This window comes from Triplophysa dalaica, chromosome 9, assembly GCF_015846415.1.
Source record: "Triplophysa dalaica isolate WHDGS20190420 chromosome 9, ASM1584641v1, whole genome shotgun sequence".
In the NCBI taxonomy this organism is placed as follows: Eukaryota; Metazoa; Chordata; class Actinopteri; order Cypriniformes; family Nemacheilidae; genus Triplophysa; species Triplophysa dalaica.
The window spans coordinates 23,434,815-23,458,757 of record NC_079550.1 but is presented as its reverse complement, the minus strand read 5'-3'; the positions used below and the strand labels follow the sequence as shown (position 1 = coordinate 23,458,757).

The 23,943-nt window shown below is 45.5% G+C and overlaps 2 protein-coding genes across 4 annotated transcripts; both read left to right on the top strand.

Annotated features, from left to right (window-relative positions):
* Positions 1-924: 924 nt before the first annotated feature.
* Positions 925-4,776, top strand: socs9 (suppressor of cytokine signaling 9). Its single transcript, XM_056756527.1, has 2 exons — positions 925-1,064; positions 1,665-4,776. Exon 2 carries the CDS (start codon positions 1,818-1,820, stop codon positions 3,342-3,344), a length of 1,527 nt encoding a protein of 508 aa, XP_056612505.1. The 5' UTR covers positions 925-1,064; positions 1,665-1,817; the 3' UTR covers positions 3,345-4,776.
* A 489-nt stretch (positions 4,777-5,265) lies between these two features.
* LOC130428724 (centrosomal protein of 164 kDa-like) lies at positions 5,266-23,608 on the top strand. 3 transcript variants are annotated; one of them, XM_056756929.1, is made up of 29 exons: positions 5,266-5,434; positions 5,582-5,719; positions 5,851-5,962; positions 6,043-6,289; positions 7,557-7,667; positions 7,744-7,800; positions 7,876-7,953; positions 8,140-8,229; positions 8,380-9,651; positions 10,216-10,269; positions 10,350-10,412; positions 10,574-10,638; positions 10,827-11,150; positions 19,794-19,880; positions 19,968-20,151; positions 20,296-20,370; positions 20,472-20,594; positions 20,702-20,845; positions 20,953-21,036; positions 21,211-21,279; positions 21,401-21,588; positions 21,669-21,818; positions 21,899-22,079; positions 22,206-22,313; positions 22,518-22,614; positions 22,714-22,941; positions 23,009-23,054; positions 23,160-23,264; positions 23,349-23,608. In XM_056756929.1, exons 2-29 carry the CDS (start codon positions 5,638-5,640, stop codon positions 23,443-23,445), a joined length of 4,521 nt encoding a protein of 1,506 aa, XP_056612907.1. In that variant the 5' UTR covers positions 5,266-5,434; positions 5,582-5,637; the 3' UTR covers positions 23,446-23,608. The 3 variants fall into 3 exon arrangements, with proteins under 3 accessions (XP_056612907.1, XP_056612906.1, XP_056612908.1); XM_056756928.1 differs by having other exon boundaries at positions 23,139-23,264; XM_056756930.1 differs by having other exon boundaries at positions 23,139-23,290; positions 23,370-23,608.
* The last annotated feature ends 335 nt before the right edge of the window (positions 23,609-23,943 follow it).

Here is a 23,943-nt window from a genome sequence, read left to right as displayed (position 1 = left end):
AGAGTCAATCACACACCTGACAAATACAGAAAAACACCAGCGTCAATCACACACCTGACAAATACAGAAAAACACCAGCGTCAATCACACACCTGACAAATACAGAAAAACACCAGCGTCAATCACACACCTGACAAATACAGAAAAACACCAGCGTCAATCACACACCTGACAAATACAGAAAAACACCAGAGTCAATCACACACCTGACAAATACAGAAAAACACCAGAGTCAATCACACACCTGACAAATACAGAAAAACACCAGCATTTTCACACACTCCGTATCACTACAGACACACGGGCGCGCGCACACACATCGACATACACGTGAATAAGGTGAAGAACGAGGCAAATAAGGTGTTAATCGATAAACACGCTGATAACTCACTGCCACAAATCAATATTATGATGTCTTTACAGAAAGCAGACACGAGTCTGTGTGCGTGTACGTACAAACACAATAAATACAACTTTACTGCGTGAATCTGTGCTGACAGGAAGTGAAACTCATGAAACAATAACAAACGGAATGAAGTTAAGTTACACGACACGATCACTCTGTTGCAGCGCTTCCGGAAACATTCCAAATAACACTCGTGTCTGGCGAAGACCGCAGAGTGACATCGAAGTATCGCGATAACGGAATGCTCCATATGCTTTCGGATCGCTATCGCGACACTTCTATGTAGAACGCGATAGGTGTGCGCAGCGCCGAATCTCTTTAAAGCGTATTTTAAAAAATCCTTTTTATTTTCACAAACCTTTGGATGCTATTATAAATAAATTAAAGTATTTGGAAACATAATAATTTTACACAAACCCTGATCTAATGAATGAGGAGAAAAATCGGCAAAATGAATGCTTTGAATTTGACCCGGAAGTGTGTTTGCCTTTCCAGGAAATGACGTAAACACTACAGTAAAGCAAGGGTTGTGGTGAAGGCTAGCTATTCGTTAAAGTTGAAATATGAATATGGTTTTGTTCAGCCAGTTTTATCGATAAAGATTTTGATCAGTCAGAAGTTATGTGTCTCAGCGCGAGCCCGCGGAGTGCGCGTGCAGGTGCGTGTGTCAGTCATTATTCATCAGTCATTCTTCGTATGTCCATTATTCATCTTTCATGTATTCATCATGATGACGTCAACGTTAGTTATTTACCGTATGATACCGTCACTGTAATATTGTACACAATATCTCTGTTATTCACTGTTTGTATTAGAAATGTCTCATGTTTTTCTCTCAACTGATATCAAACTCTTTATGTGTTAGTGACATAAGTAAACTCTGAAAGCTGAGATATTTATTTTATTTATTTTTGATCACGTCACATGGGCTTATGACGGTTCATCGGTGTTTTTTGGGCACTGACAGTGATTCTACACTGAACATTTTTAAACAAAGTTAATTTTAATAGAGACTTTAAGAGTTTCAAAGCAGATGTACAGAAAACACATGGTGTAATAAAAAAGCAATAAATAAAGATATATTAAGAATAAAATGGAAATATAATTATGAAAACAAACTTTTTGTGAGTTCTGTACACAAAGTACTGCAAATGTAAAGATGTAGTACATAGGTGATATTATCTGTATGTACACGTTATATAATAAGAGCACAGTGAACAGTACACCAGTGTAATAAAGATGTGTTTAATTTCTGCAGATTGACATCGTGGTCTGCGTGTGATCTCTGCATCTCTCCTGACCTATGGAAAATCTGTGTCTTCAGCAGATGTGAAGTGACCCATGTGTCTGCTGCTGATTGAGAATTGTTTCTCGTCTCCTGAACGTTGAATTGAATCCCGACACTGCCGTCATGTCTCTGCCCGAGGATCGCGGGAAAGAAAGAGAGCGCGGCGCACGCCCTAAAGTACGCCAGAGCCGGTCCGAGGAGAGAAGAGACGGGGCAAGGAGAAAGGGGGGGAGCGGGAAAAAGAAAAACCACCCGTCACATGACCTGACCTCCGTGCGGCCCGTGAGTGATGGCTTCGAGTACGGCGATCTGTTGAATGGCCTGCACGGATCCAGCGAAGGCGGCTCTTCCTCTCCCGTAATAGAACACAGGAGATGGCAGGTCCTGGGCTCATCGGGATCCTTGTTATCAGAGAAGGTTTCTGCCGGACCGTCGATAAGCTCGCCCGCCTCCGACCCCGGCTGTGACGCGGACAGCAAGTCCTCTGGTGGTAGCCGCACGCTCCGGCAGAAGATCCAGGACGCTGTAGGACAGTGTTTCCCCATCAAGAGCCACAGCCAGGGTTTGTCACAGCCTGCCCCAGCGACAGCCCTGTGTTCCTCCAGACGTAAGATCCTCCTGAGCGAGCTCATGCTGGACAGCTGTCCGTTCCCGCCCGGGTCCGACCTGGCCCAGAAATGGAACCTCATCAAGCAGCACACAGCTCCCCTTTCTCAAGCGCCCATCCCAGATTCCTCCGCCACCACCACCACGCTCATCGCCACGCCCGTGGAGGATGAGGAAGATCGTTTAAGGGAGAGACGACGAATAAGCATCGAGCAAGGCGTGGAGCCGCCGCCTAACGCCCTGATCCACACGTTCGAGGTGACGGCTCAGATAAACCCGCAGTATAAACTGGGACCCAAACTGGCACACGGAATGAACGAGCTGGCCGGAGACGAGCGGGCCACGCTGCACCAGCTGCTTCTGCAAAGCTGTTTGGACACGCTGGACGAGGTCGCCGCCACATCCTCCATGACGGCCGACGTCGAACTGGCCGCCGCCTCTCCTTCCGCGCCTTCCCTGACCGGGGTGACGTTCGTTCAGACGGAAAGCCCCAAATCGCAAGACGGACAGCATCGCGTGCACACGCAAATCGATTACATCCACTGTCTGGTGCCTGACCTGCTCCAAATCACCAACCTGCCCTGCTACTGGGGCGTCATGGACCGATACCAGGCCGAGACCCTGCTGGAGGGCAAACCCGAAGGCACGTTTCTGCTCCGCGACTCCGCACAGGAGGATTACCTGTTCTCCGTCAGTTTCCGGCGGTACGGCCGCTCGCTGCACGCGCGCATCGAGCAGTGGAACCACAACTTCAGCTTCGACGTGCACGACCCCAGCGTGTTCCACGCGCCGACCGTCACGGGCCTACTGGAGCACTACAAGGATCCCAACTCATGCATGTTCTTCGAGCCGCTGCTGTCCACCCCCACACACCGGACGCATCCTTTCAGCCTGCATCACATCTGCCGCGCCGTCATCAGCGGCTGCACCACGTACGACGGCATCAATGCGCTGCCGCTCCCCAACTCGCTGAAGGAGCACCTTAAGGAGTATCACTACAAGCAGCGCGTTCGCATCCGCAGGCTGGACGCCTGGTGGGAGTGAGAGACAGACGTCTGGAACGAGACCAAAAGTGCCATTCCTCTTCCTGTAAGACCCTCTGTTGCACACAAAAGATGCGAGTGCCTTTCTGATGTTTGATTGACGTTCTGCGGTGTAACTCCTCCTCCTCATGTTAGCATCGAAGGGTTCAAGTATCTCAAGAGACGATTCGTTCGAAAGTCATTCATTCCCCCTCACTCTGTATGCAAGGCTTTTATTTTCCAGAGGAACACGAAAGAAGATATTTTGAGAAATGTCTCTGCGGTTTTGTACAAGGGAAATCAGTGGAGTTCGATGATCAACATTCTTCCAAACATCTTCTGTTGTGTCCTGAAGAAGAAAAAAACTCATGCAGGACACGAGGAGGTAGAAAAGAACTGTCGTGTTTGGGTTAAACTGTCCCTTTAACACAGCGCTGCAACTACAATATTTTTGTTTTTATCAAGAAGAGTGTTGCGTGGGTTTCCTCTGTGCACGTGAGTTTCCTCTAGGACATAAAATGTTTTATAGATTCATAAATGATCTTCTCGCTGCTGGATCACACATATCACAGGCAGCCACTGGATGAAACGTCACTGGAAACTGGTGCTTATGGATTGGTCAGGCGGTACCGCTGATAGTCTACATTAGGTGAAGGAGTGGACTTGGTTTAATCTTTATTAGTTTGACGTGAATGTTGATGTCGTGGACCAACCATGTATCATCTTTGAAGCTCCGTCCCGCTGTCTGGATCACTCAATACATTCACAGATCAAGTGTCGACATACATGTTTGAGTAAACAAATCAACAACATTTAACCAAGAGACACACATGCAAACGTTTGCATGTGTGTTTTTTTTATTCATGAGGGATTCTGCGTCTGTTTGCTGCACATGCGGATGTGCCAGTGAGAATCTACACATGAAGTTTGAGAAACATCATTCTCTGTTCATCTTTAAATGAAACGTCTCATCAACACTATATTAGAATGTAAATGATTAATTTCATGTGTGTTGAACAGTTTGACAAAAAAATATTTCATTGACTTGGAGACAGTACAAAGGGAAAAAGCATCTTTTGCATCCCAGTTTTTCTCTGAAGTGACATGAAGATCTCGCGAAAACGGAACAAGGTTAGCAGATTTATAAAATTAACTTGCTGTTTTTTACTGAATATTTTGTACATGTAGACGAGTCACCGCACAGGTCGAGTCTGGATAGATGTGAATGAGTGAGCAGACGGTGAGGATGTTAAGAGCTTATGGTGATTGTCGGAAGATTTTGGACCATCGTGCACTTTTTCAAGAGCATCTCTTATCACAGCTTGCCTCGTTTTTTACACTGATGTTTATTTATTTTCTTTTGCCTAAAATGTACGTTTTGATTTATTAAAATCTAGTGTGAATAATTCCACTGCTGTGTAGGACGTAATAAAAGCACATATTATTAAACTTGATATTTTGTGGGGGCATTTTGTGTGTGTTCTTGTTTGCATTTTTGTCCAATTTAATGATTCTATGTTTTTTTATTAAAAAATACCAAATACTTTAAACATACTTTTTACTCAGCAAGTGCAAGAATGCATTTTTAATGAAAGTTATGGCGAACCGTTTGATCTTCCTGTATCTCTTAGATTTTTTTTAATGATCTTGCTCAAAATTATTGTCAGTATGGAAGTTTCCCAAAGACAGATCTTTTCGTCAACACCAGACCCCACATTACAGACACCGATTTCGATGTCGTTTACACTTTCTCTATACATTACAAAAGAAATTGTATGTAAATAGTATTTATATATCTAAATATATTGGGTTAGGTTCTGATTGCTTCTATTGTTTTCCACATTTGTTAGTCGCTTTGGATAAAAGCTTCTAAATGTGAATGTTCTCTCGCGTACGGTCAATGGTTGAGTGACTTTTATTTTGAAGCGCGGCTGAGGCGGCCGCCATGTTTGTCTCTGGTTGCTGTGGTGGAGACGCGGCGCTTCATTTTTTAAACTTTTTCTTCTAAATTCATGAAATTCTTTAAAACGGAGACTATCTGAAGCACAGGTTACATGAGCTGTAAACCCAGAACAATGAGATAACCCCTGCACACGTGAACGCGCGAGAGAGGTGTGGATTAAACTAATCGCCTCAACTCTTATTGGCAATATCACAGAATCATTTGTATATGATTGATACGTTTTGAATAGATTTTGTTTATTGAGCAGAAGTTTTCTGTATGTAATAGTGTTTTGATGACAGTCGTTTCTTTGTAAGATTTATCAGGTGAGATTATTCAAAGAAGGCCTGTGCCCGCTCCTCCAGGCGTCACCATGACAACCACGGGGCTTCACATCGGAGACCAGCTCGTCCTCGAGGAAGACTATGATGAAAACTACATCCCGTCTGAGCAAGGTGACCATATTTGTTTGTTTATTTAACTGATAACCACAAACAAACCTAACATTAAATGTCTCAGTGGTGCCCTGGTATGGGATCAGTGTCACGTGGGGGATTAGGACGAATTTCCCCTCTGTGTCTCTCAGAAATCCACGAGTATGCTACAGAGATCGGCATCGACCCCGAGCGAGAGCCTGAGCTGCTATGGCTGGCCAGAGAGGGGAGGGTGGCCCTCCTACCGCCCGAATGGAAACCCTGGTAACCCACGTTTCCGTGACAACACAGTGGAGTTTGATGTGGAGACAATAAGTGAGGGTGTGTGTTTGTGCTTTCTGTAGTCAGGACGTGACGGGTGAAGTGTACTACTTTAACTTCTCCACGGGTCAGTCCACCTGGGATCACCCCTGCGACGAGCATTACCGTCACCTTGTGTCTCTGGAGCGGGAGCGTGCCCAGCAGGCCAGAACCGCTCCGGTGGCGCCCGCACTCGCTTTGGGGAAGAAAAACAAAGAGAAGAAGAAGAAAGAGAAGAGAGACAAGAAGAAGGAGAAGAGAAAAGACCAGGAGAGTGTAAGAGCTCCGGTGGTGAGTCTGCCCATCGGCATCTTAAAACAGTTCAGACGACCAGAGGAATCAGAGCGAAGACAGATCAGACAATCAGAGAGATCGGACTGAAGACAAATAAGACAATCAGATAGATCAGACAGAGAACAGATCGTACAATCTGAGAGATCAGACTAGAGACAGATCAGATGATCATACTAAAGACAGCTCATACAATCAGAGAGATAAGACTGAGAACAGATCATACAATCAGACCAGAGACAGATCAGACTAAAGACAGATCCGACAATCAGAGAGATAATACTGAGAACAGATCATACAATCAGACCAGAGACAGATCAGACTAAAGACAGATCAGACAATCAGAGAGATAAGACTGAGAACAGATCATACAATCAGACCAGAGACAGATCAGACTAAAGACAGATCAGACAATCAGAGAGATAATACTGAGAACAGATCATACAATCAGACCAGAGACAGATCAGACTAAAGACAGATCAGACAATCAGAGAGATAAAACTGAGAACAGATCATACAATCAGACCAGAGACAGATCAGACTAAAGACAGCTCATACAATCAGAGAGATAAGACTGAGAACAGATCATACAATCAGACCAGAGACAGATCAGACTAAAGACAGATCAGACAATCAGAGAGATAAGACTGAGAACAGATCATACAATCAGACCAGAGACAGATCAGACTAAAGACAGATCAGACAATCAGAGAGATAAGACTGAGAACAGATCATACAATCAGACCAGAGACAGATCAGACTAAAGACAGATCAGACAATCAGAGAGATAAAACTGAGAACAGATCATACAATCAGACCAGAGACAGATCAGACTAAAGACAGATCAGACAATCAGAGAGATAAGACTGAGAACAGATCATACAATCAGACCAGAGACAGATCAGACTAAAGACAGATCAGACAATCAGAGAGATCTGACTAGAGATAGATCATACGATCAGACTACAGACAGATCAGACAATCAGAGAGATCAGACTGAAGACAAATTAGACTATAAAAAATATCAGATTGAAAGCAGATCAGAACCTTGGAGAGATCAGACTGAAAACAGATCTGACACCGGAGGGATCCGACTGAAGACAAACTATACAATCATATAGTCTGCTCATCGGCATCTCTCGCCTCCTCACGCGATGTCATCTGTTAAATCAATGACACAAATCCTTCGTGTTTTTTGTCAGCTCACAGAAGTGTGTGTTTACCTCGTCTTCTCTTGATTCTCTCTCTCTCTCTGTGTGTGTGTCAGGTGTCAGGTGCTCTGGCTCCCATCCGGGGTCTGTCTGAGGGTTCTGCTGCTCCTCTCAGAGGTGCCTTGGGCAGTTTGTCTGGACTAAAGCCTCTTAAAACATCTCTAGGGGTAAAACAGGATCATCTTTCACTCATGAATCGTGTCTTTGGGTGAGTGTATAAGTCATGCTGTGTGTGTGTGTCAGGGAGCGAGGGTGAGCCGTCACGAGGAGCGGAGCGCTGAGGAAGACTCTGAGCAAGAGGTGTGTTACACAAACACATTAAACATCAGACACACAGACCTCAACAGAAACTCATCCGTGTGTGTGTGTCTGTAGAGACTGCGGGACTCCGGTGGGCTTCTACACAACCTTCATCTGGATTTGGATGCTCTGGGCGGAGGTCTTCTGTACGAGGTGAACAGCAGACACTGGCCGTCATCCACCTTCTTTTTTGCTGTTTTTTAGTTTGATGTCTGTTTATTGTTGGACTGGCGTATTCCCTCAAGGCACCTCACACGTGTCCATCACAAGGTTCCTGCTGTGAAAAAGATGGCCGCAACTGGCAGAAATATGTGAAGGGTCGTTGTGTGTTTGTTTCAGGAGAGTGAGGTCAGTGGCACGGTTCCGCCTGAAGAAAGAACAGAACCTGAACTACAAGATCTGGCTTTATCTGGAGATCACAGCCCAGAGGTCTGTCTCTGACATGCCTGATGTTGACTCTTCTCTTTGTGTTCCTCTCACCTGTCTCTGTGTGGCTTATTAATAATTGGTCTGTTTGTTTGTGGCGAGGAGTGTGTGCATGTGTCTGTCTGTCTCTAACCTCCGTCCCTTAACTGCAAGGGCTCCTCGGGTGGACGTCACCTCCCATCCACACCACCGGGGGGCAGCAGGGAGTACAGCAGCATAGCCTCCTGCCCGTTAACCTCTGAGGCTGCGGCGTCTAGTGTCCGAGAGGAAGACGAGGAAATGAGTGACAGGAGCGAAGGAGTGCAGGAGGAGGTGATGGAGGAGACATGTGCAGATGAGGAGAACGCCAGGAACAACAGAGACAGTGACGAGAGAGAGAGCTTCAGCAGACCTGACCAGACACGGAAGAGATCAGACACTCGGAGAGATAAGACTGAAGACAGATTAGACGACCAGGGAAATTTAACTGAAAACAGATCACACACTAAGAGAGATCAGGCTGAAAACAGATCAGACACTAAGAGAGATCAAACTGGAAACAGATCATACACTCCAAGTTATCAGACTGAAGACAAATTAGACCATCAGACTAGAGACAGATCATACGATCAGACTAAAGACAGATCAAACAATCAGAGAGATCATACTGAAGACATAATAAACAATCAGATTGATCAGACGGAGAACAGATCATACACTAAGAGAGATCAAAATGAAGACAAATTAGACAATCAGAGAAATCAGACTAGAGACAGATCAAACGATCAGACTAAATACAGATCACACAATCAGAGAGATCATACTGAAGACAATTTAGACGATCAGATGGAGAACAGATCATACAATCAGGGAGATCATTCTGAAAACAGGTCATACACTCAGAAAGATCAGACTAGAGACAGATCATACGATCAGACTAAAGACAGATCATACAACCAGAGAAATCAAAATGAAAACAGATCAAAAACTTGGAGAGATCACACTGAAAACAGATCAGACAATCAGAGAGATCATACAGAAGATAGATCATATAATCAGAATGATCAGACAGAGGAAAAATCAGAGTTAGAGAGAGATCAGATAGAGGAGAAACAGAAGAGATCAGACAGTGAAAAAGATCAGGCAGAGAAGAGAAAACAAGCAGAAGCATTAGAGGATGAAAGAGAGAGAACAATACAGAGTGAGAAGAGTGTTTGCTCTGTGGAGGAAGAGTGTAGAGAGAGGGATGAAGAAGAACAGAGTGAGGAAAGAGCCGAGAGCACATCGCACCTGATGAGTTCACAATCACGTCACGAGAGAGACGGCAAACATCAGACCGACAGAGAGATCGAGCTCTTTCACAGTCCTGACACTCCTGCTCGTATAACAAACATGAAATCAGACACACGCAAGTTTGTTCCTCAGTGGAATCCTGTGTGCAGTGAGGTATGACTGAGTGTCCCGCCCCTTTCCTGTGAAGCCACGCCCACATACGCTACCTGGCCCCTCCCTTCACTGTGTTGCAGCTGCTTTGATTGTGTTGTGTTGATGTGACGCAGTGTTGTGATTTGATCTGATTCATCTTTCAAACATTTCAACATCAACATGCAGAGATTCATGAGTGCAAACATTGAATTCATGACAAACATCAGCTGATGCATCAGATTATCAGACACTCCAGTGTAAACATGCATCAGACGATCAGTGTGTCAGAGACTGCTGTGTGTGCTGCCCGCCCTGCCCATCCACCCATGCACTCATTCATTCCCAGAATCCTCTCCGGCTGTCTTTCTCAGTCATTCGCTTGTTGTGTGCTATCTGTGGGTGTGTGTTTTGTGTCAGTGTGAGTTTGTTGTAATGTTTCAGTTCATTTGTGTGTGTATCTGTATTCTGCAGCTCAATTGTGTTAGTAGTAAATATAGTGAGATAAATACCTGAAAAAAATCCTTAATTACTCTAAATTACTTCAGATAAATGTAATGTGTGATGTCATTTCCTGTGTTGTGACAGGAATCTGAGGCTATCGAGCCTGTGAAGTCACTGTCCTTCACTGATGATGTCCAGGTATGACCTCATACACACACACGGCACATATAAGTGTATGTGTCAGATGAACATGAACATCTCTATCTGTGTGTCAACAGGGTAGTTTTCACACAAAGTTCTCAGAGAATGTGTTTGACCTGATGGAGCTGTCACCTGCAGAGGTACCACACACACATCAATGCACGTGTCATCAACTAAAGCTTGACTGGACTGATGGATTTATTCTCTACAAACATTAACAACTGTCATTTTTACCTTTGACGATGTCACCAACCACACGTCTCACTCTCACTCGCTCTCACTCTCTCTTTCTCTCTCTTAGAAGAGTAACGAGGCAGAGCGAGTGTTACAGGTGGACAGCTGGAAGGTCTCTGATGATGTCATCAGGTGAGAGTCTCACACACACACACACACACACACACACACACACACACACACACACACACTGCTGCACACACAGAAACAAACTGTGACTTGAATCCATTCTGTTTGTGTAACTGCAGTCCACATGTTGTGCATGATAATGATGAAGTGATGATTATGATTGATTGGTGTATTTGTGCTTGTGCTCACAGGCTGGAGGATGTGACGTCTGCCAAGATCCTGCAGTCTGCAGACATCAGCCGACCCTCGACCGCTCGCGGCCGCAGTGACATCAGCACTCATGGTGATAGAGACAAGAGTGAGCAGAAGAAAGAAGAGCGACAGGCCATCAGACAGACAGTGCTGGAGGAGAAGAGGAAGAGTGATGAAGAGGAGAGAGACAGACGGATGCAGGAGGAGAGCAGGAGACTGACAGATGAGAAGGAGAAGAGACTGCAGCTCCTGCGAGCCACTCTGATGAAGGAGGAGGAAGAGGAGGAGCTGAGGATGAGGGAGGAGAGCGCTGAGCAGCTGAGGTGAGTAAGCAACCTGTTGCATTGTGGATTATTTCTGTGAGTAGATGTCGCGTTCACTACGTCACTGGTGTTCAGCGGAAATGTAACGCAGGATAGGTGGGAGGTTCACTTACCTGATTGAAGCACAGACCAGTCAAAAGGTGAAACGTGGACCAGTAAAATCCCAAAAGGGTGTGTTAGGATCCAGAAATGATTAAATGCGGGCTATAAGTGGGAGCGAGTATTAGTTCGGCATGTTTCCTCGTCAGGAGAGATACGCCACCGGTAAGCTGCTGTTTCTATCAATTGAGTTTGTTGTCTGTTGCGCTACTGCTGTGCGGCCGTTGTATGTTTGCGCGGTTTTTACATTCTTAATAACTGCTATTTTGGTCACGATGATAAAACCTTGGGAGCGGTCGAATGTTTAATGTTGTCGGCTCGATAGTATCCGTGGCTATAAAAGCAAATGTTTGAAATTGGAGCGTTTCACTGTCACACGATTTACTTCCTGTTTGCGGTGCTGGATGGGTAATGTAGTTAACCACTTTACATTGGTAATGGATTACTATGCTCAGCGATGATACTTAAAACTACACTCACTGTTTTCACTTTAAGCTAACATGCTGAGGGCACCTTTGGCTATTGGTTTGATGTGTGGCATTGACTTTTGTGTACTTGGTGTGTGTGAAATTGTTGTGTTTCTGTGTTTAGATGCATGTGCTTTGTTTAGTCATTCAATTTAAACACAAAGTATAATTATAGTATTAAATATTGACCATATTGGAATTTATACTTATTAATATTTGTATATTCAGAATTTATGGTGTATATGACTATCAATATTGTTGTTTACACTGTAGCCCTTTTATTTCTACAGGTTTATAACCTGCTTTTTGTGGCTGCTTTTGTGGACTTAATAAAAACCACAACGAGTTATAACAACGTGTCTTTTCCTGACGCCCTGTTCGGTGGGGAGATTCTTATAGAACCGAACAGTTATAAACCGCGGCCCGCTGCACTAAATTGAATGCAGCTAAAAAACAGCCACGGACTGCTTCATTAAGGAAGCTTAATCAACCCAGGTTCAGGTGGCCTCTCACCTCTGAGACTGACCCCAAGTTTATCATTAATCAAGCTGCCCGTTGATCAGGGACAAAGGAGCACGTGTGCACATTGGCATGGACAGCTCTCCAGTCAACACAAAGGGAGTAACAATGGCAGACTTGGAAAGGCTTAAAAGTGTGCGATCAAGAGCACAGGCTTCATTCACAAGAAGGGCTCATACTCTCACCAAACCAGGACTCTTGGAATCAACTGAAGTTCTCAGGGAATGGAAGATTTTCAGGACAGACTTTTCTAGAACCATAGATGCGGGACATGAGTATGTTGAAGCCCTGAGGAAGTCAACAGATAAGGAGGTCATAGAATCTGCAAACCAAATTGATGTAAAGACAGCGGAGTGTGAGAACAGGTTCCTTGAGGTAAAGAATGCCACCCAGGAAACCTTTTGGGCCAGCTACGCAGAGGAGGCGTTTTTTAAGCAGGCTAAAACAGCGGAGTCGGCCATCACTCAGGCAGAGGAAGAGGAAGTTAACCCTCGGAATTCAATCAAGGACCGCAGGCTGAGAAATAGAGGTCTTGAGAGAGAGGTCAGTGAACTCGAAGAAATGCTGGAAGAGTGGAAGGAGTTGGTTCCTGGTCCAAAGGCATTAGATCTCAGGACACGCTACAAGACATTAAAGAAGAGGGTCCTGGCGTTGTCTGACAAACTGAACCAAGACGAAGCTGACCAAGTAAAGGGTAGAGAAAGTCATCTGGGAGATGATAGCAGCGCGGTTGGTGATCCGACACAAGATGCTTCTTTTCTCTCTCTCCCTGACATGTCTGCCGGTCTCAAGCTGAAGCCCAAAACGTACACGGGGGGATTGAAAATGAACACCCGGCCCCTCTCACAGCAAAATAGCCCAGAAAGGTCCGAAGAAAGCTTTAATCTCAAGCCTCAAATCAGCCTTGAAAGAGCACGGCTACCCACTTTCTCTGGTGACATAAGGGACTATTACCGCTGGAAGACAGAGTGGGAGGACCTACAAGAATTGGGTAACCCACAAGGTGTGGAATGTATAAAAAAGTTCCACTTATTGAATAGTCTCCACGAAAAGGTCAAGAAGGATCTCGTTCTATCTAGCTGTGGATCCGCCAACGATATGTTTAGGCTGCTGGACAGCAAATACGGGAACAAAGCGAAAATAGTCCTGATGATCACCAACGAGGTCCAGTCTCTTCCCCCCGTCAAAGGAAATAATCCAAGAAGAACCATTGAATTGATCCAAGCTGTTGAAAGGGCACTGTACAACCTCCAGATTCTTGGTGAAGAGGATGCCGTGAAGAACCGTGTTGTTGCTCAATCTCTTGAAAGCAAGCTTCCCAGTTCACTCAAGAAGGAGTGGATTATGCACAAAACTGACCCAGCAAATAAGTTCTCTCCACTGTATCATTTTGATTGCCTTCTAAAATTCTTGAAAAGACAGGAGGAGATTCTTGAGGAGTTGGATCAGTTGGAACCAAGCCCTGCAGATAGAGGCCCTGTGGAAAAGGGTGCTGCAGATTACCCAGATATGAGAGGCAGGAAGTTTTTCACTAAAACCACAGCAGGTCAGAAGGACAACTATCCCAGCTGTACTGTCTGTGCAGATGACTCTCATGCCGGCAAGCTATTTGCGTGTAAGATCTTCAGGGAGCAAGATCTCTTAAGAAAAAGGGCCCATGTGAAGAAGCTAGGGTTGTGCTCCAAGTGTTTGCGGCCCCACCCTAAGGATGGTAAAGGATGCACACCCAGATACCTCTGCCCAAAAGTGGACTGTCGGAGAGAAGGGGTGTCGGACCACAATTACCTTCTGTGTCCTAAGCCACCGACCCCAAAGAAGGACAACAGCAGTGAGGAGCAGAGTACCATAAAATTGGAGGAAAGAAACTTGGCCTAACCAACAAACAAGAGGAGTTCCTGGCAGAACTTACTCCAGTACAAAGAGAGAAATACAAGAATGCGTTCTCAAATAAAATATCATCAACTGTATGTGCCAAGGTTGAAGATGGACTGCAAGAACATCCAGTGGTGATGATGCTGATGGAAGTGACGACAAACTCGGGTTGCCTTATTGGTTCCCTAATCGACCTCGCATCTGATACCAATTATATCACCCATGAAACTGCCAATCGCCTTGGACTGTGCGGTGAGAACATCAGGCTTATAGTCCATGGAATCGGGGGGATGAAGAAGACTGTCCTGACCAAAAGATATTCACTGCGGCTGAAGGTGAAGACATCGAAGGGAAAAGTGGCAGAGCATAGAATTCTTTGCTATGGCCTGGAAAATATTGCGGAGGTGACTCAATCAGTCACTGCCGAGCAACTGCAGAAGTTTTTCCCAAATGTACCCAGAGTCGAACTAGTCCGTCCCACAAAGATTGTCCTCCTTATCAGCCATCGGGAAGGTCGTCTTGTTCCCCAGCCAATCAGGATTGTGGAAGACCTCGTTCTCTGGGACGGTCCGCTAGGGAAGACTGTTGGGGGAACCCATCCCGATCTCATTGAGACAGTCGACCTGGCTGTGTACTACTCTGAAACTCACCTTGCAAGAACCATGAGATCAGCCTCTATGGCATATAAAGAGACCATCATACCTCAAGAGGAGGAAGGAAATGCGCCTGTCCAGAGCACCGCAACCGCCAACAAAGAGGTATTCGAGTGGTTCAGGTGGGACAGCATCGGAGCTGCGTGCAGTCCTCAATGTGGCGGCTGCAAGTGTGGTAGGTGCCCCCCTGGTGGAAAGGAAATGACCCTTAAGGAAGAGCGGGACCTGGAAAAGATAAAAGAATGCCTAACATACGTGCTGGCGGATAAACACAGCAACTCTCCCCACTGGGACGCAGCTTATCCCTGGAAGACAGACCTCAAAACACTGCCAAACAATCGGCAGGCAGTGGAGGCGACCTTCAGAAACACTGAGAAACGTCTGGAGAAGGAACCTGTGTGGAAGGCTGCATACAAAGAACAAATACATGAAATGGTTTCAAGAGGGGCTGCGGCAAAACTCACAGGAGGAAATTAACAACTGGGAAGGACCTAAATGGTACATCAGCCATCTGGTTGCACCAAACCCTCACTCCTCCTCAACCCCTGTGAGAATTGTGTGGAATAGTAGCCAAGAGTTCCGAGGCATAAGTCTAAATGATCTCCTTCACAAGGGTCCCGAAGTACTCAATCCAATCAGAGGTGTCCTTCTGAGATTCAGGAGTGGACTCCATGCTGCATTGGGTGATGTAAAAAAGATGTATAACTCAGTTTGGTTAAAAGAAGATGAAGTTCACCTCCACCGCTTTCTCTGGAGAGACAACCCTGAGGACGACATTGAGGTGTTTGCAGTCGTCAGAGTAAATATCGGTGATAAACCCGCAGGATGTATCGCCCATGTTGCAATGAAGGAGACGGCCAACCTCCCTCAGTTTGCTGATATGATTGAAGAACGGCGAGCTCTGACTGAGGACAGCTATGTGGATGACATCCTGACATCACACGATGACCTCAAAACGCTTGAAAGGATAACCAAAGGGGTTGAGGAGATTTTAAAAGCGGGAGGCTTCTTCCTCAAACCGTGGGTTCTGTCACGCCAAAGTGGGAGGAGTGGAGCCCCTTCTGAAACAACTGTACCCAGGACCCTGGTACTGCCCAACCAAATGCATGATGGGAGAACAGAGCGCTTGGGGTCGGCTACGAACCTGAGACAGACAAGCTTCGGTTGCTGACTTCTATCAACTTCTCTAAGAAAAGAGGGAAAATGAGGACAGGATTAAATCTGAGCATGGAGGATGACAGGGAACCCCAAATCCCCTTACCCGACGCATACTTCTTAGCCAGATTGCCGCATTATACGACCTGGTTGGTCTTGCTTCACCAGCCAAACAGAAGGGAGTGATGTTGGTACGAGAATCATTTCAGGAAGCTGGCAAGGACAACCCATCTAAAGATACATGGGATGTCCCTCTCTCACCAAAACTTCGAGAAGGCGCAATAACGCTTTTTGAAGAATTTGTGAGACTTGGCCAGGTAAAGTTTGAGAGAAGCCTCACGCCGCCTGGAGCCACATGCCCACCAACAGGGATTACGTTCTCAGATGGAAGCGAATCCTCCTATGGAGCTGTACACTACCTGCGGTGGGAAACCCGAAACAAAGTTGAAATAAAGTTGGTGGAATCCAAGGCTAAACTCACCCCTCTCGACCAAAAGGGAGATGTGATCAAAGCAGAACTCTGTGGCGCAGTCTTCGCTACACGCCTAAAAAAGTATTTTGAGAAGCACTGCCTCATTAAAGTCAAGCAATGGATTCACTTTGTGGATAGCCAAACAATCCTGGCAGCCATCCAAAAGGATAGCTACGGCTTTCAGACCTTTTTCGCAAATCTAATCGGTGAGATTCAGAAAGCCGGACATGTGGAAGATTGGAGGTGGATTGAAGGCAAACGAAACATTGCTGACATACTTACCAGAGGTGCAACTCCTGAGGAACTTAATGAAGGGTCAGAGTGGCAGCAAGGTCCTGAGTTCCTGAAATGGCCTAAGACCAACTGGCCTATGAAGATGGCCAGTGAGATTGCATCCTCTGCTGCTGAAGATGTGGGAAAACTTCAGCGGAAAGCCTTCTCAGCAGTGGTCACCAGAGCTCAGTCAAAAGAAAGAACTGCCCTTGACGAGCCTGACATCAAGGCGGACCTTAGGTATGGAGAATCAGGTAGACCGACATCACCAGCTGTTCCGGGTGCAAAATCAGCGGCAGACAGGCAGAGAAGGCCCTGGGCAATTAGTCTGGTACGCCTTGTGGAACCTCAACGCTTCAGTTCTCTGTCTAAACTGTGTGGTTCCATAGCTTGGACTCGACGGGCTGCAGAAACCTGGCTGAGAAAACGCCAGGCACTAGACTCCTCAAAGTGGGAGGTAAACCGCTTTATCCTGTCTATTGAGGAGAGAGCGCAAGCTTTCCGAGACCTGGTCCTCGCAGCCCAGGATGGCAGTCAGGTCCTGGACTCAACACTGAACCGCTTGGTGGTCCACAAGGACAGGAGGACAGGAATCCTTCTCTGTGGAGGACGAATCCAGTCCTGGAAAGAGGATGGAACAGCTGTTCCTTTAATTCCATTTCGTTCATGGCTCGCAACACTACTGGCAAGAGAAGCTCATGACGAAAATCATGAAGGCGTTGCTGCCACGCTTTTGCGCACCAGGAGGAGAGTATGGATTGTGCAAGGTCGGAGGATAGTAAAGAAAGTTGCAAACGACTGTATTACATGTCGCAAACTGAAAGGGAAAATGTGCCAGCAGATGATGAGTGATCTGCCACCAGAACGCTCACAGCGTGCTAACCCATTTGAGTATACCGCACTAGACCTCTTTGGCCCCTTCGAAATCAAGGATTCTGTAAAGAAAAGAACAGGAAAAAAAAGTTTGCGGCATAGTATTCTGCTGTATGGCATCAAGGGCAGTCCATGTGGACCTTGTTGACGACCAGTCATCTGAAAGCTTTCTCCAGACGTACTCTCGCTTCGTAGCATTGAGAGGCAGTCCCAGAAAATTGTGGTCAGATAGGGGAACCAATTTCATTGGGGCAAAACCTGCCCTACAAGACTTGCATAGGCACTTGTCTAGCTTACGGGAAGCATCCATAGAGGACAAAGCCGCCAAGAATGGGACAGTGTGGGCATGGAACTTTCATCCGGCTGACGCACCTCATCGCAACGGGGCTGCGGAAGCTGCAGTTAAGCTCATAAAAAGGGCTCTCACTAGCCTCGGAGGGACTACAAGCTCACTCACCTGGGGTGAGCTACAAACCCTCTTCTACCAGGCAGCTAACCTCACCAATGAAAGGCCAATTGACGCCCGGGCACAAGAACAAGAAGACTCTATAGAGTATTTGACCCCCAATACTCTGCTTCTCGGGAGGACCAGGCAAGGACGAGATACAGGAGGAATTGACTTGTGCATCCATCCCTGGCGCCGTCTCAGATCCATCCAGATTGGTGTAGATATGTTCTGGAAGAAGTGGAGTGAACTTGCCGGACCTAATCTATTCATTCGGCCAAAGTGGCACCGGACTCAAAGAAATGTAGCAATCGGTGACATTGTTTGGATCGCTGATCAAAACGCACTGCGAGGGCAATTCCGGCTTGGACGGATCCAGGCCGTGTATCCTGACAAGAAAGGAATTGTGAGAGACGCAGACGTTAAGACGTGTGCAGGCCCCTCCGCCTCCCTAATAGTTGGGCAACTTAAGAGAAATACTCAGCAGCTGATGTTAGTCATCCTACGGAGAGACGTGAGGAGACTGGTAGTCCTCATACCTGTGGAAGACCAGTAACTCCTAGATCCCGTCTCTTCGGCCACCAGTTCTGTAGGCGCTGCCTAAACGCCCAAACCCCAATTCTGAAGGCATTACCTAAGGATGCTTCTCCTTTTCTCACTCTCTTTCTCTCTCTCTCTCTATGCTGCCTTCACCACCACATGCACCACCATTCACGAAGAATGAAGAGTACATACCCCATATTACCAAACCTGGCAGAATAGAATACATCTGTCAGGGGAGGTGCGTGAACAGTGACAATGGTGCCCTATTCTTCATGAAAAAAAAAAAAAAAAAAAAAGTGTATATTATGTGGTGTAATGTAATGTTTTGTCTGTGACCGCCTTGAATCACATGATCAATCGGTCAAGTGGGAGGTGTCGCATTCACTACGTCACTGGTGTTCAGTGGAAATGTAACGCAGGATAGGTGTTAGGATCCAGAAATGATTATATGCGGGCTATAAGTGGGAGCGAGTATTAGTTCGGCATGTTTCCTCGTCAGGAGAGATACGCCACCGGTAAGCTGCTGTTTCTATCAATTGAGTTTGTTGTCTGTTGCGCTACTGCTGTGCGGCCGTTGTATGTTTGCGCGGTTTTTACATTCTTAATAACTGCTATTTTGGTCACGATGATAAAACCTTGGGAGCGGTCGAATGTTTAATGTTGTCGGCTCGATAGTATCCGTGGCTATAAAAGCAAATGTTTGAAATTGGAGCGTTTCACTGTCACACGATTTACTTCCTGTTTGCGGTGCTGGATGGGTAATGTAGTTAACCACTTTACATTGGTAATGGATTACTATGCTCAGCGATGATACTTAAAACTACACTCACTGTTTTCACTTTAAGCTAACATGCTGAGGGCACCTTTGGCTATTGGTTTGATGTGTGGCATTGACTTTTGTGTACTTGGTGTGTGTGAAGTTGTGTTTCTGTGTTTAGATGCATGTGCTTTGTTTAGTCATTCAGTTTAAACACCAAGTATAATTATAGTATTAAATATTGACCATATTGGAATTTATACTTATTAATATTTGTATATTCAGAATTTATGGTGTATATGACTATCAATATTGTTGTTTACACTGTAGCCCTTTTATTTCTACAGGTTTATAACCTGCTTTTTGTGGCTGCTTTTGTGGACTTAATAAAAACCACAACGAGTTATAACAACGTGTCTTTTCCTGACGCCCTGTTCGGTGGGGAGATTCTTATAGAACCGAACAGTAGATGTCATGTTAAGGTGTGTCAAATACATTTGCTTCATGTGCGTCAGATTACTGAAGGAGCAGCTGCTGAGAAAGACACGAGACGAGGAGGAGAAATTAAACACACTGAGACACACACAACTTCAACGAGTCAGGTACACACAACCACCCGCATACACACATGCGCACACACACACACACACACACACACAAACATATAAATGTCGTTCTGCTGTGTGCAGGGATGAGAGTGAGGTGAAACTCAGAGATCTGCGTTCAGAACTGGAGGTGAAGCGTGATAAGGTGGAAACAGAGATGAGGCGGAGTCTGGAGCATCTGAGGGCGGAGTCAGAGGAGGAGCTCAGAGCAGAGAGGAAGCGGCTTCTGGAGAAGAAGGACGAGCAGCTGACCTCCATCAGACTAGAAGTGTGTGTGTGTGTGTGTACTGCAAATGTTGTTCATACTAGTTAAACACTTTCATTGAGTGTGTTGTGTGATGTTATTTAGTTACACTGCTGTATTGAGTACCAAGAGCAAAATACTCACACACAACATCATTGTGTTTTTCAGACTAAACTGAGTGACAGACAGAAAGATTTACGAAGTCCACGACCAGAACAACCTTTAGCAGAATACCAGAGAGAGGTACACAAACACAGAACACAATATATAGTTTGTACAGTATAAATGATATCTATGAAAAGACCCCATAAAACACAACGTGAGTAAGTGTGTGTGTCTGTCAGCTGACTGACGTGCTACAGGAAGTTCGCGAGGAAGTTGAGAGAGATCACAGAAGAAAACTCCAACAACGGAAAGAGGAACATCAACATGAACTCCAAAACCTGAGAGAGACACATCTGGAACAGGTGCACACACACACACACACACACACACACACACACTTCTGTAAGATATAACTATATATAACTGTCTGTCTGTCTGTGTGTGTGTGTGTGTGTGTGTGTGTGCGCAGGAGAGCCGAGAGAGAGAGCGTTTACTACATTCTCTTCAGGAGGAGAGAGAGACTCTCATCTCTAAACACACAACACAACTACACAAACTCCAAAATATGCTGGACACACAACTAGAGGAAATCCGCAGGACACACACACAAAAGGTCAGCGCTCACACAACTCCACAATCATCACACATCAACTGCAGAAATATAGACAAGATGCTAATCTCTGTGTGTGCGTGCGTGTGTGCGTGCGTGTGTGTGTGTAGGAGTCAGTGTTACAGGAGTTGATGAAGAAACTGGAGATACAAACCAAAGAACTTCACACACAGGAGACTGAACTGCAGGCAAGAGTGTGTGAACCTTTCACTTGAGTTTTTAAATCATGAGACTTTCTAGTTGTGTATTTTGTTGTTGTTAGGGTTCATTCATTTAGATTTGTCGTGAGTCAGTTTTAAAGGTTTTATTAGGTTTTGTGTGGATGTGATGATCGTAACCGTGTTGATGAATTATGTTGACATTTTCAGGAATCAGACGTGAGGAAGAGAAGACAACAGCTGTGTGAGGAACACGATGACATTCAGAGAGGAGTACAGGTGTGTGTGACGTAAATAATCTATAGTGTTTGCACACAGATGTAACAAACGTGTGTGTGTGTGTGTGTGTGTGTGTTGGGGGGGGTAAATCACTGTGAGATGAAACGTGTGTGTGTCTCAGTCTCTACCGCTGCTGCTGAAGGAGAATCAGGATCTTCATGATGAGCTGCAGCGAGCACGAGCAGATGTTCAGAAAGAGAGAGCAGAGAGAGAGCGAGAGAGCTGCAGAGTGATGGAGGAGAGAGAGCGCTTGGAGAAGAGACTGTTACCCCTACAGGAGAGATGTGAACAACTCACCTCCAGAGTCAGGTACCACACAAACACACACATTCAGGATCACATTTTATTTTCTGTGTGTGTGTTTACATTTATTGTTGGCGTGTGTGCAGTGAACTGGAGCAGAAGAACACAGTGTCCAGGGTTAAAGGTGAAGCAGTGGACGAGCAGAAGAAGATGAAGAAGAGAGAGAATCATCTTCGTCTGGAGGATCTCGAGGCTCCGGCCAGTTCACCTTCAGACAGTGACACTAGTGTGGACGGGTGTGTGTGTGTCACTCTTGTGTGTTTGTGTTGTTTTTTTATTGTTGCACCTGTTGAAGTGATCTCTCTCTCTCTGTCAGTGTGAGACAGTACATGTGGAATGAGAGCGTCTCTCTCTTCAGAGCCCGTCAGTTTCTGAATAGACAGAGTGATCATGTGTCAGACAGACAGGCAGCACTGCAGGCAGCTCACAGCAGTTTGAAGGACCCCACGACTGAGAGCTCCGCCATACAACATCAGCTCTACCACAACCTGCAGCAGGTGTGTGTGTGTTTCTCATCAAACCACAACCAGAAATGATTTTTTTCATAACTAGAAAAACCCTGAGTGTGGTGCGTATGCTCAGACATAAGAAACATGTCTGTCTGTCTGTCTTTCTGTCTGTAGGAGGTGAAGGATCTGTCTGAGTTGAGAGAGACACTTCAGAAGGGCCAAAGTTTACTCAAAGAAAAAGAGGAAAAATTAAACCTGCTGGAAACATCACTAACTGAAGAGGTACGACACACACACACACACGCACACACCACACATGGGCACACACACTCACACTCACACACACTACAGGTTTATTGACATTCACTCATATAAAATCATCAGTACTGATCACTGATACTGACCACTTCAGTGACTTCCTCCTAGTCACATGATGAAACCACAATTACATATTCATGATACTCATGGTCTGTGTGTGTTTGTGAGGTGTCGTGTGAGGATGACGAGAGGTCAGCTGATCGTAAAGTGACATTTGATGTGACTGAGTCGGAGACGAGCAGTGTGTACGGACACGAGGGAACAGGTGAGACACACATCACAGGTGTCTTAATATTTATCAACCAATCACGCTTTCAGTTGATGATTAGGTGTACAGGGATAAACGTGTGCGTGTGTGTGTCAGTTCCTGTAAAGGTGCAGCAGTTGGCTGATTCCCTGCAGGTGATCTCAGGACAGCTAAACTCAGTTTTGGGTGCTTTGGGGTCACTCAACCAAAAACAGAACCCTCCCTCTTTGACCACCACTCAACTACCCTGTTCCTCGTGGGCGTGGCCTATAAACCCCTCCCCCTCACTTCATACACACAGACCAACGGATTTGCTGCAGACAACCTGGTCCGCCCGGAACACAGGTAACACACACGCTTACATCACACGCACCTGCAGTATCAACTGAATACCTGATCTCTGTTTCCATAGAAACAAGCCGAGTCCACATGACCTACTCAGGATACACACCAGCAAGGTGAGGACTCACATTCACTCTCTCCTATAAATGAACAGATGAAAGTGCTTTTCTTGTGATACGAGCTGTTGAGCATGAAGGCAGATTATCTGTTTGTCTGTGCAGTCTGTCATCTCTGCGTCCGTCAGCCGAGGTCGAAGGTCACCGTTTGCAGAGTCTCATTGAAGGAAATAAACGTTGGCTGGAGGCCCAACGGAAAAACCGCAACATGTATCTTTACACACTTGAGAAATAAAGTAAATGTTTGTCATGTTTTTATTTGTTCCTCTTGTGTTGTTTTCCTGAGCATCACAGTCCTCTGTTCCCAAACCTCAGAACTCCGTCCAGCAGCAGCGGGTTCATGCAGCTCAGCCTAGACGACAACAACCAGATCAAAGTTCATCATTACTAAAGCTACACGCAACACTTCAGCATCTCACCAAACACATCATGTCTTCTTCAGCAGGTGTTTTGTAAGATCTAGTCAGGATTTACACACACTTTCTGTGTGCAATGTATAAATCTCATTTGTACAATATTTTTGTAAGTACTCTCAATAAATTGTTTGTATTTAGGTAAAACTGTCTGTGTTTTTTAGCAATGAGCTGTGTGAATGGAGTTTTTTTTAACATATTTAAAGAAATAGTTGACCAATAAATGTTCCCGTTGACTTGCAAATATTTATTTGTTAACGTGAAAATGTCCTACTATGGAAAGTCAATGGGGACCATTTTTTGGTCCTTTAAGACATTTATGATATCCATTCATGACGTTAGTAGTTTGTTTGGCGTAAATATTTTCATGGATCATCATGATGGGACTGCAATATATTTGTAAAACCCAGAATAAACACAGAAATTCTCCTCAAATTCTCCTCAAACATCATCAAATGAAAAGCAAACCCGGCCCT

Coding starts and splice junctions, on each gene's coding strand:
- socs9 (XM_056756527.1), top strand. CDS start 1,818: ATGTCTCTGCCCGAGGATCGCGGGAAAGAAAGAGAGCGCGGCGCACGC.
- LOC130428724 (XM_056756928.1), top strand. CDS start 5,638: ATGACAACCACGGGGCTTCACATCGGAGACCAGCTCGTCCTCGAGGAA. Junction 7,954..8,139: donor GCGGAGGTCTTCTGTACGAG/GTGAACAGCAGA, acceptor TGTTTGTTTCAG/GAGAGTGAGGTCAGTGGCAC. Junction 20,595..20,701: donor GAGAGACACATCTGGAACAG/GTGCACACACAC, acceptor GTGTGTGCGCAG/GAGAGCCGAGAGAGAGAGCG.